This window comes from Diadema antillarum, unplaced genomic scaffold (assembly GCF_040938485.1).
Source record: "Diadema antillarum isolate AM-2024a unplaced genomic scaffold, OU_Dant_1.0 seq00001450_RagTag, whole genome shotgun sequence".
NCBI lineage: Eukaryota > Metazoa > Echinodermata > Echinoidea > Diadematoida > Diadematidae > Diadema > Diadema antillarum.
This window is the reverse complement of record NW_027272196.1, coordinates 296,290-315,217: the sequence shown is the minus strand read 5'-3', so window position 1 is coordinate 315,217 and position 18,928 is coordinate 296,290. Positions and strand designations below refer to the sequence as shown.

General features: G+C 39.7%; 1 protein-coding gene across 1 annotated transcript in view; it reads right to left on the bottom strand.

Moving 5' to 3' along the window:
* Positions 1–6,903: 6,903 nt before the first annotated feature.
* The window catches only part of LOC139709562 (bromodomain adjacent to zinc finger domain protein 2B-like), a 97,290-nt gene continuing 85,265 nt past the window's right edge, over positions 6,904–18,928 (bottom strand). Inside the window, exons 22-31 of the mRNA XM_071621522.1 lie at positions 17,187–18,627; positions 16,744–16,902; positions 16,130–16,293; positions 15,459–15,619; positions 14,736–14,771; positions 13,535–14,144; positions 11,588–11,734; positions 9,097–9,329; positions 8,614–8,757; positions 6,904–7,960 (exon numbers count right to left, since the gene is read on the bottom strand). Coding sequence (XP_071477623.1) covers positions 7,807–7,960; positions 8,614–8,757; positions 9,097–9,329; positions 11,588–11,734; positions 13,535–14,144; positions 14,736–14,771; positions 15,459–15,619; positions 16,130–16,293; positions 16,744–16,902; positions 17,187–18,627 — 3,249 coding nt within the window. The 3' untranslated portion in view covers positions 6,904–7,806. The remainder of the gene's footprint in view (positions 7,961–8,613; positions 8,758–9,096; positions 9,330–11,587; positions 11,735–13,534; positions 14,145–14,735; positions 14,772–15,458; positions 15,620–16,129; positions 16,294–16,743; positions 16,903–17,186; positions 18,628–18,928) is intronic.

Here is an 18,928-nt window from a genome sequence, read left to right as displayed (position 1 = left end):
CCAATTAACAAGTGTATCATCTTCATGTGATTTGCCAAAAGTCTATCCCTAGAAGAAGAGAAAGAAATAGTGTTGTGCTAACTCATGAGAAGGAAAGACACACACATTTGTGATGATATCAGCTATGCTCGTGTTCGGGTTCGTGAAAAAAAAAAGAAAAAAAGTGGTTGGTTTACAGAATGGGATGAAGTGCTCAATTTGTGGTGTGAATCAATGTATGTTTTTGTGTCAATCATGATGTGCAACGTAAATGACAGTGCCTGTGAAGAGACCCATTTATGAGCAAGTCGTCATCCTCTTGGTCTGGGGAGAATCAGTCGTGATAACACCAGTAGACAGAAATTCATTGGATTTATATCTACACTATGTATTGTGTTGACTGTGAGTATCTTTGCCAGAAATGAGAAAACAGATTTTGAGTCTGTTCATCTCTCTAGAGACTTGTGGAATTTATTAAATGTTTTGACCATAAGATAAGCCTGGATAATTATGAGCATCAAAACTTAGAAAAAAGCCAACTTTAAACCTGTGAAATGTGCTGCAGATTCTTCAGAGATATAGTTGTTTGTGTTCAGTGTTACCTGATTATGGTAGCCACCCGTTTTTCGAAGCGCTTCTGTAAAACTTTATTCTCTTTGTTTGCATATTTGATGGTGATGTTGCCATTTTGATTTCTGCCCAAAAGCAACTTGTTTTACCCATGGTTACTAATAAGATCACTCGAGCGTTGAATTATACTCATAACCAGAATCCTGTGGCTATTTCTGGCACATGCAGATGCAATTTGATTCATTCATTTTACCAATTAATCACTGTTATCTTAGAAATTTTGAATAACATCATCGTAAAGTAGTTGTTTGGTGAACTGTATTTTAAGATAAAATACAGGAGAGCCAATTATTTGTTTTTTAGTTTGTTTGAAAGCAATATGCCTGAAAAAAGTGATGAAGGGATTTTAACAAGATTTTTAGGGTAGGGTCATGGTGGTACCAGGAGATAAGGAGATAACATTTTGGTGGTGTTCCACATCATACTGTAAAGCAAGCTAATTTCGTGGCATGAAATTTTCACAAATTGCCACTTGCATTCGATGCTTACAGTGTAGACAACTTTCACATGCATTTTAATTTCGTGAATCTTGGCTTTGCGAATAAAAGTGCAGAATGACCAACGTCACTCATATGTAGCTATATATGAGAGACTTTCGAAGAGAGGTAAAGTTCATTTCCTGAAGTCTCTCATAAGTGTGTCGTATGAGGGGAAAGTCTCTCATAAGTCTCATAAGATAAGATGTACACAAATGTGTCTTGTAATGTGAGAACAAAGAAGCAAGGTTTTCACTGTAAGAATTTGAGACCATTCCACGCCTCAAAATACTTGCCGCATAAATAGAGGAGTCATTTCAGGTCATATTGATGAGATATTGTGAAATATGGTTGCATCTACAAATATTTGTGTTCAACTCTAAGATCAAGCATTTTTTTACATGATCCCACAGTATTATGCCCCACCACTTTTCTCTCATTCCAGCCATGTGGAAAAAACTGGGAAAAAAATAATGAAATCTTTTCTTTATTTCAGTTTTTTGTTTGTTTGTTTGTTTGTTTCTTTTATCTTGGGGAAGGTATAGTACGGAAGTGTTGTGGGTTATACAATTATTTGTGAAGTTGGTCATTCATTCATCCATTCTTTATGCAATGTGTAGTGTTTCAATCTGTTGTCCAAGTCTCTTGCATCCATTAACTTGTGTTTATTTTTGTTTTCAGTAGAAGTTTGCATCACCAACTAACATTTTAGATTTTCGGGTACGTTATCATCATTGTGCATACAATCTGCTGAGGTTATGCCTTCATGATTACCTACGTAAAGGGATAACTTGTGGTGGCAATCATGTTATGAATGATTGGTTGAATCGCTTTTCATGAAATGTTTGCCTCAAAGATGTGATAGAAAGAGAGAGAGAGAGAGAGTGAGAGGGCGAGAGGGCAAGAGAGAGAAAGGAAGCGAGGGGTAACCCCCTAGATAACAATGATGTATGCCAGAATGCAACATGCTACGCATGTGGTGTGCTCTATTCAGATGAGTGGGAAGAATGTATTCCTGTTTTCTGCCATTACGACTTTATAACGGTGATGCTTCTGAAATCAAACCAACCGTTTTTCACATATTGTGACAAGTACAATGTATGATATGACATTCTTGCAGCAGGCTATTCAAGCTGCACATTACTTCAAGAACTTTATTTTTGTCTTGACCACATAGCAGAAGCAAGACATGGGGCGTCACTATTCCGTCATCGGCAGTAGAGGCGTCGTCGTCAATAATTTGGCGTACTCAAACTTTCCACAGCTTTGAACTATGACCACCAAACTCACACCACTTGTACATAACCTAAAAATGCCAGTTAAGTTTGAATATTGATGAAGTTGGGGAAGGTCAAAGGTCAAACTGTCAATGAGCTTTCCCTGATTAAGCACCCTCTATTGTGTGCTCTCAATAGCCTTCCACAGCTTTGAGCTACATTTGACCATAAAAAAGATTCACACCATTGCTACGTCACCTGAAGATGCTGGTCAAGTTTGAATATTGGTGAAGTCAGAAAAGGTCAAAGGTCAAAAGGTCAATGAACTTACAAAGAAAGATTACTATAATCACAAATTGCGATATGCAGATGAGACATTGCTTGGTGTTTGCCTTTTTTTTTTCTTCAAATGTCAATTGTAAACTTGTGTCATACCAAGAATTCTGAGTTATCGTACTATCCATTTCACTCTGACAAAATAACTCGTCCTTTATTTTTTTGGCTGCCATCATACACATTTCTCTAAAGTTTCATACCATGCGAGTACTATTTTCAGTCACTAGGTGTTTGATTTTACTAATATCATCTTACGAGTCCAGTCACTTTTGCTGAAATCTGTATCTGTTCAAGTGTTACATTGATCTCTGAAGTATTTTGGTCTCGCCGTCATTGCTCAAATCTCTTCTTGGGTGGATAAAAATTGTTGGAATGAAGAGACGTCATTACCAAGAGTGAGAGAGGAACATGATTCATTTATGTTCTCGTTCCAATTACTTGTGTAATTATTATGTATTTGTGTGCACCTGTAAATTGAATAGAGTAATGCCTAAGGCATTTTATGCAATTTTACATGTATATGAGGACAATAAAGCCGTAAATCAAGCTCAGACACTTGTGATTACTGCCTAACTTTGTGTATCACAACATTTTTGGGCACTGAGATTTTGAATTCGTTCAGCTTACAATCAGTTGGAATATGAAATGTGAAAATGACATGTTTCTATGTTATTCATTCCTGATTATGATTTGGACAAGATTCTCCAATTCCAGACGTGCAATGCGAACTACAGGGCCCCATTCATTTCATAACAGATGTTACATAGGATAGTAACTCTAGCTAGAGTGGCAACTTCACATAGCAACAGCCAATCAAGAAGCTTGATTTTTGTCATTACCATGGCAATTACCATTCCAGCAAGAGTTGCTATCAAAGCAACATTTTATGAAATTGGACCCAAATCAGTAAGATAAAGAGAAGGGATGGAACTCTGTATTTTTCACCATCACATTCCAAATCAGACACATCCCAACTGTTACACTGATGGAAAAACTTGAAAGAATCAAAGGAGAGTCATCTCATTAGTTTTTGGTCTCAGTCTAACATTTTATTTTTTTTTTTCACAAGACACTTTTATTCAATGATTTTTTTTTCTTTTCAACTACAAAAACTGTTCACAAGTTTCTAGACGACAACAACTACCACTCATACTGTACATGAACATCAATGGAGAAGGAGAAGAAAAAAAAATGACATCAAAGACAAACAACAAAATAATGCAATCTGTAGACATTGCTTGCACCTATGACACGGACAATGAAAAATACAGGCAATGTATGAACTACAAACAAAATAGACTCATTCAAGGCTCTTCATGACTGTACAACAAAGCTTCTGTTTACAGAGTAATTTGTTTGGAAAAGATGTTTTTCTTGCTGTTCCACTGATTTCATAAAAAGAGATACTCTGCTCAAATTTTATGGCAAAAGAAAATGGATGCAAGATATATGGACATGGTACAACTGTTCTCATAACCAGTTATTACTGTTTGAATTCTGAAATTGTGAGGTAAGCTCTGAGATCCTGTGGTGACTACTTCAGTCACACTTTCAGTGTAAACTGGGTTTCTAAGTGAACTAGAAGTGCTGGAAAGAAGTTATGTACTTGGTTTACTTCGAGCTAAAATGAATTGACAGAACAGTGGAAGCCAAGCTTGCTCCATAAAATTAATTTGGCAGAAATTTCAGCTCCTGGTCCCTCCGTATTACACATGCCTGTCAACTGTATGTGTTACCAAAGTAACTTTTCTGTTTTTTTCCCCGTCTACCCTTGAGTCTTGCGAGTCCAAAAGCACAACTTCCGAAATGACAGATAAATGTTCAGAGAGAGAGAGAGAGAGAGAAGGAGCAAAATGATCCTGTTCTTCAGATACTTATATAGAGTGCTGTTGCTCTAGATCCAGAACAAGAAAGATATCTGTCAAAGCTGAGTGGCCTTTGTGTATACAAATTAGTGACATTATTATCATCTGTTTTTGCAGCAAATTAAAAGGTGTAGAGACATGATGATACACTCTGCATGATTACTTCATTTTTCTCACGGTTGGACCTTTTGCAAAGAGATCCTGGTTGCCACATTATTGTCATATCCACATCTACAGAAGAGAAAAAAATAACTTACATTTTTCTTTCCATTAACTTACAAGACATTCTGTACAAAGATGGTACATAATTCACGAAGACATCAAGAATAGATGAAGATTTATGCTCTTCATAGTAAACACTGTATCGTACACGTTAAAGGCCTGTTGTTGATTTTTTTTTCTATCAGCTTATTGAAAGAGGCCTCCAATTGGCTAGAATTGCACAACTTAAAAGTTATCTATGCCACAAAAGTAGTTGTATGCACACCGAAAACTAGAGAGATTTTTACTACAATCTCTTACATTACAATTGAGCATCTTTTCCAAAATATTACCTTCTCTTTATTCGTTCCTTTCTTCCTTAAAACAAAAAGACAATTCAAACAGTCCTCCATCTGCACAAAGTTTTCCACTGTGAACCAGCTCCTGACTCTGACCATTTGGTCATTCCTGTACTAGATTTCTTGCTTACTAATCAGATCCTCTGAATTTTTGAATCTACAACTTCGGGGGAAGTTCAATGCCCTTATACATGTAAACAACAATAGTATCTTTCGTGAGGTCAACCACAGTCTGACTGAGAATGTACATTGTACCGAACTGCCTTTGAACAATTCTTTACAAAGTGCACATCACTGGCATTTGATTCTCCACAACACTAATTACATCTTTCTTCTCTTTTTAAACCCATCGAAAAACAGTCACATGAATCTAAAACGATGCATCCAAACATTCATGCACAGAAAAAAAAAAAAAAAAACTTCACCTCTATTCAACTTAGCTACACAAGACACAATTCTGTATATCTCACATGATATGTGCAGTATATTACAAGGAATACTTGGTCCAATGTTTAAGCATCATTATTGTCAAGTCAAATTCACTAAATCGCCACATCACAGATGGCTCTTTACTACTCACAAAGTACTATTTATATTTCTCTTATATGAGAATAAAGATATCTGATTTTTTTTTTGTTTTGTTTCTATTTTTTTTTCAATGTTGACAGGAAGAGAAAGGACAAAAGGAAGCTACAAAATGGAGATGCCAACAAGTTTCTTTTAAATGTCTTCATTGTATCTTTCTGCCGGGTTTTATTTTTAGAGAGACACAGAAATAATGAAAGACTAACCCACATCTGATGAAAGGCCACCGAATAGAACAAGTACCTACAAGAGTGCTTTTATCTGGCTCTGTCTGCCATCTCTGCACGTAAGGCTCTGTAGTAGAGCATTGTCCAAGTTTGTGGCATACACATCAAACGTATTAGTTTAACAAAACAGCAATGCAGTGTCTCACGGCTTATGTGCTGCTGGTACATTCTGACAGACTTTCAAAAATAGCCCCCACCCACTAAACTTGTACTACGTATGACTTCGTGACACAGCTGTTACGCCTACCATATACCAAAGGTGTGCAAATATTCGGTATTCTTGGATTTGCCTTCTTCAAATGACGCTACACAATGCAGGTGACATTTAGTAGATACCTTTGATTATCATAGCGATCTGATGTATGTAGGGCCGTACAATAACCCACCTATCCAAACACACACACACACACACACACACACACACCCATGCATACACACACTCTCTCTCTCACACACACATAAACATTACTCCGCATGCACAGGTATCCTTCTACACACACACACACACACACACACACACACACACACACACACACTTACTCACCTACGCACACAGAGTAATAAAAAATCACATATTCGACTGACTATGACCTGAATCAAATTCTCCACATTCTCAGAAAAAAAGGGGGGAAAAAGAGGAGGAAAACAAGAAATAAATTTGACACATACTTTGAAATTAACCAAATAACAGCAGGCAATAAATGCCTACCTGAATGATTGATTTTTTCACTCCAGCACATAAAGATAGATAAGATCGCTTCTTTTGTTTTGAGCACAGGTATATCAGATTCCAATCTGGCTTAATGGAATTGCAAATAAATATTTCTGCGCATTAATAGTCTACCATACACACAGTTTGTCTACCTACTACCAGGCAATATTGAATAAATAAATACACATTGGTAGGCTTGCCGCAAACCATGAAGCAAGGTCCTTCTTAACATGAGGGCGCTATGGTAGACTTCTACAATGCATCAGAGAACGACCAAGAGGGGCAAACACAGATTTTTTGAGGATGTTTGGAAAAGTTTCAACTTTATGGGAGGAACACTCTGGTAAACAAGACCAATCTGGCTTAGTTCAATGCTGCCCTGTGCTCTTGACAATTCTAACATCAATGCCCTAGTCTGGGAAGAGTGTGAGAAGAAAAAAAAACACACTCCCATCTTCGTCCATGTGTAGCAATATATCACTTCATCATGATTCTCAAACTATCTTGCATAAAATGTGCTACAATACCTCACAAATTTGAATGAAAAAAAAAAAAATGACGGCATCATGGTGTACTCACTGCATTATGCAAAGGACATATGAGGACACAAGATACTTATTTGAACATCTTCTAAGAGTACTTTATATTCATGCGCATCATCTGAGACACCTGGTCTACATTGGTACCAGCTTTGGCCAGCTAACATGCTCTTGGGACATTGTGATACGATACTTATGCCCTGTCGCTCTAAAACAGTGAGGTAGGATAATACAGCGGTGCTCCATGCTGGCTTAACCATGCCGTGCCGCATTCCTAGATTGAAGCCTGTACTTAGACTACACATAGTTTGAACTTTCTTTCAAGGAAGATACGAGGAGAGGGAACACAAAAATTTGACAAAGGCAGCTGCAACTTAGACACTAACTACACTCGACTCTACCGATCTACCGAAAACGAACACTACATCAGCAACTGTACACATTTGTATGATTGTTTTGACACAAAAGCACAATATCTTCATCGAGGTTCAGAGGAAAAAGAATTGAAACACTGAATACAATGACATAATGAGCATATATTATCCAAAATAATTATCTTAAATTATTACCAAATACATCTGTAGAAATTCATTTTGTCTTCTGCTTGCTGCTAAATGGAGGACATTGCAAAAGTTTTGTTGTTACAATTATCGACTGTCATGACGTCTTGCTTGCAAATGTTACGATGCTTCCGTGATTTCCATCCAGCGCGTTTCGAAGAACGACCGCATGGCGTGTCCCGCTCGACCCACTTCTGACTCATCTTCGTTGAATGTCTCGCAGTTATCAAAGATTAGTCGGGCGTCTGCAGCAAATTCTTCCAGCATCTTGTACCTAGTGGCGACAGAGGGCAGGAAAAAACCAAAATACCATGACGACAGACTGAGAAATGGAGTTACACACTTTGAGAGGAACGGCAATGAAGGATGTGATTTTGAACGTTCTTATAAACCCATCCCTCATACTTAGAAACCACTTTATGAAGTGTTAAAGAGCATACACTTCTACGAGGATTTCATCAGTTTATCTGATGAAAATTTTGCAAAACAAGTTGGAAGCCTGAAGACCCATCTCAACCGAAACTACACCATCCCATTAAGCCCCCTCTGACAATGGGACACAATACTAAAAATGTTATCTCTGCAATGTGTACAAGCTGGTACATAATTACAACAAATCATGCTGATAGTCACAAACTTAAGATAAGGAATTATCATTTTGTGACTGACCGACATGCATGACAACGATCAAGGAATTTGGCAGGACAAAAAATATGTGGCAATTATGGGACGATGGTTGCTCTATCCCTGAGGTTGCTTTGACAGATGTGATTTCACACATGTCACATGAATTGAAATGATCTATTATCTTTTGTGTGTGTGTGTGTGTGTGTGTGTGTATGTGTGTATACAATCTAATCAAATTCAATCAAGTCAAGAGAGTGGATGGGAATGAAGAGGATACATGACAAGAAGTGGTCTACTCACTTTCCCTCTCTCAGCTTCGTCTTCATCGTGCCGAAGTCCATGGGCTGTTTGATGACCTTGCGGTACTGGGGGATCTGCTTGGTGTTGACCGGTGCCATGAATGGCCACGAGTCCTCCTCCCTCTCAATCTCACTCAGGATTTGCCTGCAAGTTGACACACAGCAAAACAGGTTTAGAGCAGCATGTCAGGTTTGTGTGTCTGCTTAACCCATTGAAGACGAGTCCCGAGAATACCCGGGCAGGCGTCTATGGGAAATGTGTGGTGTAGCAAAATCAGTCTGTCCTCAAAGGGTCAAAGAAAACCTGTACAGTACACATTTAAATGACTGAACAACAGACCAGAATCAACTTTACTGTCATGGTATTACATGCAGTAACTTACAAACAAGAATACAGACCATTTGTGCATCACAATGGTCGACTCCCAGAAGAACTGGATAGGGAATAGGAATGCTATGCGACAAGTTCCCATCATCAACTTACTTGCAGGGCATTAACTCTTTGGGTATTGAAGACTTCTTGGAAGATTTCTTGTCCGACTTCTTGTCTGACTTCTTCTCCGACTTCTTTTCTGACTTTTTCTCAGACTTCTTGTCAGTGTCGTCTCGAGAAGGAGCGGGGCTACTTGCCCCATCCATGATAGGAGTGTTGCGACCCGACTCAGATTTCTTGGACTTGCTCTTCTTTTTCTTGTCTGTAGGTGTCTTCTTCTTGGCCTACATTATGGGAGAAATCAAGATGATTAAAAAATAATAAAATTTGACTGAGGGTGTTGATTATCATAGATTCAAACTCACAATTGATACTTCATTACATTGTAGATATATGCAGAATATTTTGTACTATTAGACAATACCTTCACCTAAAAAAAACACTCAATATACTGACTGTTAGTTATGACGGTTTTGTTTTGTTTTAGATTTACACTCCGTATGGTCAGAACATAGAGGTCTTTTTTTAATGTGATATTGTTTGACTGATACATTTCGTTAGTATGTGCTTTAGTTAGTCAATATAGTCTGCTATCCCCCTCGCAACAAACCAATTTGACATGACAGATCCCAGATGATAATCCTCCCTTCTTGTGCATATTCATTTGGTGGCCTTTTTGGAGTAGAGAAAAAATACACTGGCACACTCACAGACTTTGAGACAGTTGTTACTTGATACACCATGAAACCACACACTCTTTTGATAACAACTACAGTATACATGAAAATGTTTGTAGAAAGGTGTTAAAGGGACATTCCAGATGATTTTTATAATTTCACATCATTTTATACATAAATCGATAAAGCCATGTATAGATTTGTAGAATTTATTGTGGTCCTAGTGCAGTTAACCAATACTCTGAAAAACACATGAAATATTACACTGAACAAGGATGATGACACACGAGGTTCACATATTCCAGTACAGTGCACTCCCGTTATAACGAACACGGTTATGACTGAATTCTGGTTATAATGAAGTAAAAATTCTGGCCGCAACATTATCCACTCTATGTATTCTTATTGTTTACTTGTTCATTTATAAAGAAATTTTGATGTAACAAAAGAAAACTGCTGGTCCCAAGGACTTTGTTATAACGGGCGTCCAGTGTAATGTAGCATGATGTAGATGTAGTGTAATGTAATTTCATTAAAATACCACCGCTCAACAACTTCACCTGTGTAAAATCTAAGCATGCTTCTGTATTTTGTTCAGCTTCATTGAGCATCCAATTGTGCGTTCTTATGTGAAGCTGTATGTCATCATCCTCATTCATCGTGATTTGTGACAAATTTTGAAAACATTCTTATTCCTCATCCCAGTCACTATACATTCTGAAACTCTGTACCTAGTATAAGCAATTTAGAGAATGTTCAAAGGTCTCAAAATCATTCAGAGGCCTCCTTCAACGCTGTGCACAGTTTACAGGGGTAACACCCTCGTATACTTCCAGTGAAAATATACACATACATATACAGAGTATCAGTATACGTGCTTCTCTATAGATAACTCAGATAATATGAACAAGAGAGATAAAACCCAATCAGAAAATTTACTAGCTCCTGGCTGCAATAAAAAAGATTTCAAATGCACTACAAGAAGTATTAGCTGGGATATTAGAATAACACAATATGCCTCCATACATAAACTCACAATGTATTTGCGATGTGGTAATGGAAAAAAGCTGAAAGTGGGCAGTAACAATGACTACAACCAAGGCAAAGCCAACTAATGTCCTAATGAATGATCAAAGATTCTACTACTACTGAAATGAGTACTACATGAGACTGAAACTGCAATGGAGTAGTAAACAGCAGGCACAGGTCAAAGGTTAGCATGTGTAGATAGGATGACATAGCAAAAAAAGACAGTGTATTGACAGGTTAGAGGTCAAAGGTAAGGTGGTGGCTGAAGTCAATAAGAACCATCCTCACTTTATTCTTCTTCTGTGAAATTCTCTGTCCATTCTTCATTTTGTATTAGGCTTTGGCATGTTTTGCACTAGGGGAATGTTAGTCTTGGAAAATATTAGAGGAGTTACTCACTCGAAATGAAAATTGCAAACCAACTGTAAACTGTTGGTTCACACCAGAGGAGTATAGACTGGCATTAGACTCAAACTTTGAAAAATGAAAAGTACACACTTAACCTGGCTTTTCAAATATTTCTACTATAGCTATAGAGGAAAAAAAAAGAATGAAAAACAAACAACTGAATAAATAAATAGAGGATAAGGTTTCAAAGTAATTTTCATTTCTTGTCTAACTGTTAGTGTTGTCATAGGTTACTTTGTCTTGGTTGAAAAACAAAAAGCTTCAAAAAAGTTAAAAAGAAAAATTACGTAAAAACTATTTCAAACTCTATTAAATTCCAAATGCGCCAAGGCATCTTGGACTGTATCTCATCCTTCTGTAAAGCTCTTATATCTTCCCACTTGATACAAGTTTGTGGTCTTTTTCCTCATCAGTGACAATGGCTCTACCTTTTGGACGCAATTGTCGCAAAACCAGTCACCCTCTGGCACCTCAGATAATTTGGGAGTGAGGCAATACAAATGGTAGCCTCGGTCGCACCAGTCGCACAGTAGCAGCTTAGCCTCATCGCAGGAGCGCCGACACACCTTACAACACTGCATGCAAGGGAAGGAGGGAGGGAGGGGTGGTCAATCAGGCTGGGCGCCAAAGTCTACACAACTAATCATTATGAAAAGTAAAGTGATCATGGATTAAAAGAAAAAAAAAACACATGCACTGGGGAAAAAGGAAAGAAATTCTACTCACTAGATGAAAACATTGTAGGGATGTGAGTGTAAATATTCATTGTGATAACAGAATTGACAACTGACTTTGCATTTTAACCACTCCGCATTAAATGTCTGGCTTTTCAGGCACGGAAAGCAACTCACATTACAAATGTATGGATCAAGCATCTTGTGGCAAGAGGCTTGAGGGAATGATCACTAGTCTTTACCACCCTCTCACAATAAAAAACAACACAAAAATCATTTGTAACGATGGTCAAAAGGAACTACGGGAGACGGAATACATACAAAAACATAAAATGATGCCTATAGATGCCGACTACCACTCTACTAAACTTTTAACCGCTACATGTATTTCAAAGAATGCTGACTACACCAGTGACAGATGAACAATTTGACAAAAAGACGAAAATAATGGCAAAGAAACCAAACACCATTTGAGCCAGAACACTAAGAGCAACGTAAAATAGTTCAGAGGATCGCCATGGCTTCCTGGTAGTCTGGAATGTGACTTCTTGGCACAACTACTCTCTCTTGATGAAAAAATACAACAACTTTGAGCTATTCTACACGGAATCATGCAAATGTAGTAAACAAGTACTATGCTAATGTGTGAATATGCCTGAACTGACCTAACATTGTGAAATTACAAAAAAAAAAAATACCCACTTTGTCACTACCTTTCATGGTAGAGAAAATATGGTTGATCTCTTTTTCTTTCAGTTGGATAATGTCACAGTATGAATCGAGAATTTTTCTTGCTTGGCAAACAAAATGTCACTGCTTTGTGTGTGTGTGTGTTTTCTTTTCTTTTTTTTAATCCATACTCCCACAATAACTATGACATCTTTCTGTCTACTATCAGCCCTCTAGCATTCTGACATTTTATCTGTTTTAGGACAGTAGATTTTCTTCTCAGAACATACACTTTATTGTGAGTTCATGTGGTGAGACATTATCACAGACCACAAATATCCCATGTCTATTTGAGATTAAGATAATGCTTTATGACAGCCAATCATCTACAGCATACTCTTTGAATTCAACCCAAACCAGATGACAATGTTTATGTCCATCTCCACTGTAGAGTGGATGGCAACTCTTTATTCTAGTTGACTTTACCTACAAAGAATGAAATAAAATATAGTGAATTGTGAAGTGTTTCACTTTAACTGAAAAAGACAAACAGAAGTATGCAGTCAGCGATGATGCCATAATTTCACAACTCTCTCTTTGGTTTGTACATAAATGTATTACAATTTTCTCAGCAAAAATCTAATAATTAACTCAAGGTCCCTGTCAATCAAATTTACTTTGAAGTAGGCATTTCGCTTAAAATATTCATACCACCTAAAACTTTACGAGTTGGTTTCTACTTTTCTTCCAAATCTACACTGTAATGAGACTATCCCGAATTCTCTCTGATTGATGCTTGATTTTATTTTGTTGCCATCATTCCCCCGAAGTCCGTTCATCATCGTCATCATCATCGTTATCATCATCATCATCATCACCGTAATCATCATCATCATCATCATCATCATCATCATCCGTAATCATCATCATCATCGTCATCATCATCATCATCAATGTGTGAATGACAAGGCACACCATACAGAGGCAAGGAGTAAGGAAGAAGACAGCTTTCTGCATCTCTTGTAGACTCACAGCTTTCATGATGGACTTGTCCCACGCTATACACCTGTCAAGCAGGTTGATGCAAATGTAGAGTTGAGCGGCGGAGGAGCAGTCGGCAACAGCCCGCCTCCAGCGAGACATACCACGTGGGATGTCAGACCGGATGAATCCATCACCCCCCTCCTCTTCGTCCAGCTCATCATGGATGCTCTTCTCATCTTCCTTCTTCTCCTCCTCATCAACCTTCTCCTCGGCGTTCTCCTCCTCCTCTTTGCTGGAGGAAGGGGTCTCTTTGGGTGCTTCGGTGGGGACCTCGTCAACCACAAGCTTCTTGGTCTCGTCCTCCACACTTTCCATTGGGGTTTCATCACTGTTCCTCTCCGCCATTTCCCCACTCTCATTGTTCTTCTCCTCCTCTTTCTGTCCATCTGCATCCACATCCCCGTTTCCGGTTCCTGCATCCTCTCTGGTATCCTCCTCTCCACCTGCCGCTGGGTTGGCTCCCGTCTGGAGGGCCACCCGCATCTGGTATTCCTCCTGGTCCCGTTTGAGCCGCGCCTCCTCCCGAAGCTTTTCTCGTCTGTCCCTCTCCAGCCGCTCTCGCTCTTTTCTCTCCTTCTCCCTCTTCTTTTCCTCTTTGCTGTTTTATGAAAGCAATGCACAAAACACAGTCAATACCACCGTAAATTCACCTGACAAGACTGGCAAAGAAATTTGGTGTTACAAAGGCAAAAGAAAGTCAGTATAGTCAAAGCCTTGTGAATGATCCCTTTCCGTTCTTAATGTTAGCATCATGATATACACACCTGACTTATCGACGAACAACTATTCTAGACATTTACAACAAGTTTTATTTCAATACATAAGCAGTATGCAATGAAATCTATAGAGATGAACCAATCAGAGAATTTGAGCAGGATCAAAAGAGTGTCAAAGAGAGTTGTAACTGCCAAAATGTCAGACAGTTGTGTAACTGCTTTAGGGAAAGAAAAATAAAGCTCTTCAATCATATTAAAAGTGAAGGCTAAAAACAAGTGGGGAACCCTTCTCAATCAGTTTCCAACTGCCTGATGTAATGTTGTCATGATGCTTGATATTGAAGGCTTTAGTGACCATTAATCATCTGACTTTGCCTACTGAAGAGCATGCTGAGAAATGTTTGAGGTAGGTAAACCTTGAAAATTGTTACAAGAGCAAATGATGGAGGGGGGGGGGGGTAGTGAGCAAATACCTTATTGCAGCATCTACTGAGAAAGTTGTGTAATCCCTGTAGAACAAAAACAGAGAGGACAGTGTGATGAAAGCTGTCATTTTCATACCTTTTCATTACAAGGATACAGAGAAAATTGTAGAGCATCAAGGCTAAGAAAATTTTCATGGCTAGATGACGAAAAATATACACAACTAAACATGCACAGAAAGAGAAATGATGGCTGCACTTGGTTTGACCAAAGCTATCTTTCTTCTTATGAACAATGCTATTTTAACACAAGACATGATATGGGATTTCAAACACAACGCTGCAAGTGCTTCGTGGTTGGTGACACAATTATTTGAGTATAATGTTGGCAAATTGGCACATTGATGGGGTTAAAAGTATATTTCTCAGCCACATATTGTGTCACTGAGGACAAAAGCTGGTTAACATTTCAGCAGAGCCACAGAAAAGATCATAAAATGTCACTGGAACTCTTACAATAAGGTCTGACCCTCATTCCTTGAGCATAGAGAAATGCTGCCTCTTTTGGAAAAACAAGAGATTATTAGACAGTACAGAAAAATAAATAAACAATATACTCAATCATAAGGGTTCACAAAAGTCTACTAGAAGAAGAGATTGACATATCTACATGCATGTATGTGAACTTGTCCTTTGGAGTGTCAATCATTGCATGATGATACTGAAAAAGACCTTTCAAAAGTAAACATGAAACTTAAAAGTCAAAATCCTTACCTGAACCCCAGGGGTGGCTTCAGGTACCTCCTCTCAATGCCTCGCTCAAAGCTCTGCAATCTCTGGATGGCAAAGTCTACCAGGTCAATCCCAGCATCCTTTGCAGTCTGGCAGGACTCCAGCTCCGGGCTATCAGTCGCCTTCTCAGGCAGGACCCAGCCCTGAATGTGATTCAGGTGAAAATCATAGTGAAAGGTTGCCAAATTGGGGGGGGGGGGGGGGGGGGGAACACAGACATGACAGGAATAACATAAACTTTCAGGCAATTTTATTTCACTTCTTTAAGACTTTTATAGAACAATCCCAGATACTTCATGGCTACCACTCTTTTTTAAAGACAGAATTGATAAATAAAATGATTAAAATGATACAGTGACATAAAGAATTCAGTCATGCCTGCTTGTTGAAGTAGATCATCTATGGATCTAGCAAATCATTTTTTTTTTTTTTTTTTTTTTTGGGGGGGGGGGGGGAATAATCTCACACCTGAATTAAGAACATTGTCGCAAAGCTGACAACATCCCTTTCCTACTGATACGCAGATCTTTTCATTACCACTTCTTAAAACCAAATATCCATAATTCTCCTTTGTCTGCTCCACTCTCTGGAAGTGTTTTCTCCACTTTGCACCATTCTTTCTAGAAGGCTGGATAGGAGGCTAGATGGCTCACCTTGACTTGCATGCATCCCGCTGCAAGCTTGTCCTCCATGTTTTCTATCACCATGATCATTTCCTTCTCGATGGCGAAGGCCAGCTCCTCGTTCCAGCTGTGTGGAGGGTCTGGGATTACGTAACCAGTCTCCTTAATGGCAGGGTTTTCGGGCATCTTCAGGGCTGGGTTGGAGTGAAGACAAGTGTAGTTCAGAGTCTTAGATCAAGCTTTGCTTGCAGAGGTTATAAGTTTACCCACACTTTCATATTACTGAATTCAAGACTCTTTACTGTGGACTGGTATACTAATGCACTCTTATAAATGGATGTTTTGTTTTGTTTTGGGTGGTTTTTTGTTTTGAGTGGGTCTTTTTTCCACTGAGAACCTAGCAATGAGTTATCTAATACATCTGGTTTATACATCAAAGAAGTCTGGCTTACATGTGCTTGTTGGTGCTACATTGGGTACATGTCCACTTAGTTTTCTGCTTGTCAGGAATCATATCCAAAGTAAAGATACAGGCATCTACATCATATAGAAGCAAGCCCTTTCATGTTATGAGCAGAACTAAATAAATGACATAGAGTATCAGTGTATCCCAGGTACAAGGCTGCCTACAGCCATAAACTCACTTTTGTGCAGTCCCTTGGTGCACGCCTTGTTGCAGAACTCGTCGTATTTCTGAAGTGCCTTCTGAAGACTGCGCTCCCGAATGCCACGGGGGTACGCACAGCGGGAAATCTCAGCAACCTGCTCAGCATCCGTCACAAACCACCAGCCGTGCCGGAGACCTAGACACACACAAAAAATCACAAACGTAGATAAGGATAACTTCATGCTCGACGTTCTAAACTTCATACAGGGTTTAAATGAAGCTCATCTACCCATTTACCAACAGACTCATGAGAACAGATGAATATTTTGCTGATAGGTCTTCATGCTTCTACTTTACTCCTTCACTCAAAGTTTTCAGAGGGCAAAGTTTTTCAAAGGCAAAAGGGAGAGCAAACTGAATAAAAAATAGTTTACATGGCACAAGATTATTTCCCTGATCTCTCATGGAGACGAAACTCACCCTTCGGGATGGGCTCCACTTTGGTTGCCTCAATCTTAGCCAGGACAGCTTTCATCTGCTGGATGGCACGGTTACCCTCCTCCTCCTCCTCCGTCTCCTCCGACTTCTCCTGCTTGAAGGTTGGTTGAGAGATGGACTCCAGACTGAGCGAGTGCTGGGACTCCTCTTGGGGCCCGTTCATGGTGGGCCCCACTGGCTGCATCGGGATGGCCATCTGGGGGAAGGCGTAGGCACCCAGGAAGGAATTCATCTGACTGACAGGCATCAGTGGGATCGGCACGTGGTAGATGTAGGGGTTGAAGGTGAACGCCGCCGGAAATGCAGTGGCGGCAGTGGCAGCGGCCGTCACCTGGCTGATGTCGGTCAGTGACTGGGAGGTGGCAGCCTCTGACCGAGACGTGCCCTCCTGCGTGTCACTCTCAGGTTTGGTGATGGAGTTCTCATCGCAGGGAAGGCGGGGGAGAATGCTGAACCAGGTGTTGGCTGAGTCGGATACACCGTTGAGCTTGGAAGTTGGCAGCTTGCCCAGCTGATCCGCGGTGATGAGCTCACCTCCATTGTATGGCTTGATGAGTGGCGATTTAGTCTCTGAGCGTGGAACGAATCCTTCAAGGTTTACAAACCCTGGCTTTAGGTCAGCTTTGTCCTCAGAGGAGGTTTCACTCGTACCTTCTCTCCTGTCCACACTGTCCTTGCAGTCACCATTCTCTTGGGAGTTGTTTTTCTCACACATCTCTTCTTTGTCCAGGACACCCCTAACAATATCCTCTACAATATCCTGCACAACTTCTATTATCCTGTCCCTTCCATTCTCTGAGGACCTCTCCTCCTCCTCTGTTACTGCCTTGCTCTGGAAGACACCCATGTACGCTGAGGAATCAGGTTTCTGGAGGAAGAGATTCTCCTCGTTTCTCTCCTCCTTGCTCTCACTCGATCCATTGCAAAACTCCATCTTGGTCTCACTCTGATCCTCGGCATGCTTTGCATCCTCCGCTCCTTGCTGCTGCTTTTCACTCTGTTCAAAGGTCTGCATCGCGTCCTCTGCCTTAGCACTGAAATCTAAAGCCTGGTCCTCAGTTTTCTCATCCTTAACTTCTTGTTTGCACTCAAGCGTCCTTTCGCACTCCTCTTTTATTTGCTTAGGTACTTCTTGTTCTTGTTTTATTGCAGGTTCAGATGGCACTGTACTGTCTTGGTTTTCAGACTTTATGATGTCTTCTTTGGTATCAGTTGGCTCTTTGGCCTCATCAGAGTTTGTTGTTTCCACAGCAGACTGCGCTGCCTCATACTCCTCAGGGGCAGCACTTTCCATCCCTTCCACTAGGATCCCCCCAGAGTGTGGCAGCACCCAGTAGCGTCGGTTGAAGCGATCCATGCCGAAGGTCATCGCTCGCAGGGAGTGGGAGGCGTCAAATATCTTGTTTCTGAACTGGCCGTGTTGCTGCAATGATTTTGAATATCAAATCAAAGAGGACTCCACATGAGTACATCCAATGTAAGTTAGGACACATTGTATTTTTCATGGTAGGACATGTAAGGATGCATTGTACCTCTGACAAAGGTGCACATTTCTACATGACACCAGTAGATTCCACAGTGAGAAAGCAAGTGATTGAAGATAATTATCTACTGAAATTAAGTATATATGACAAAATTGTTTAAATTATGACTTACTGAAGACCACATACAATGTCATCTTCTCCTCTAGTTCACTGAGAAATGCTTCAAATTGAATATATCCA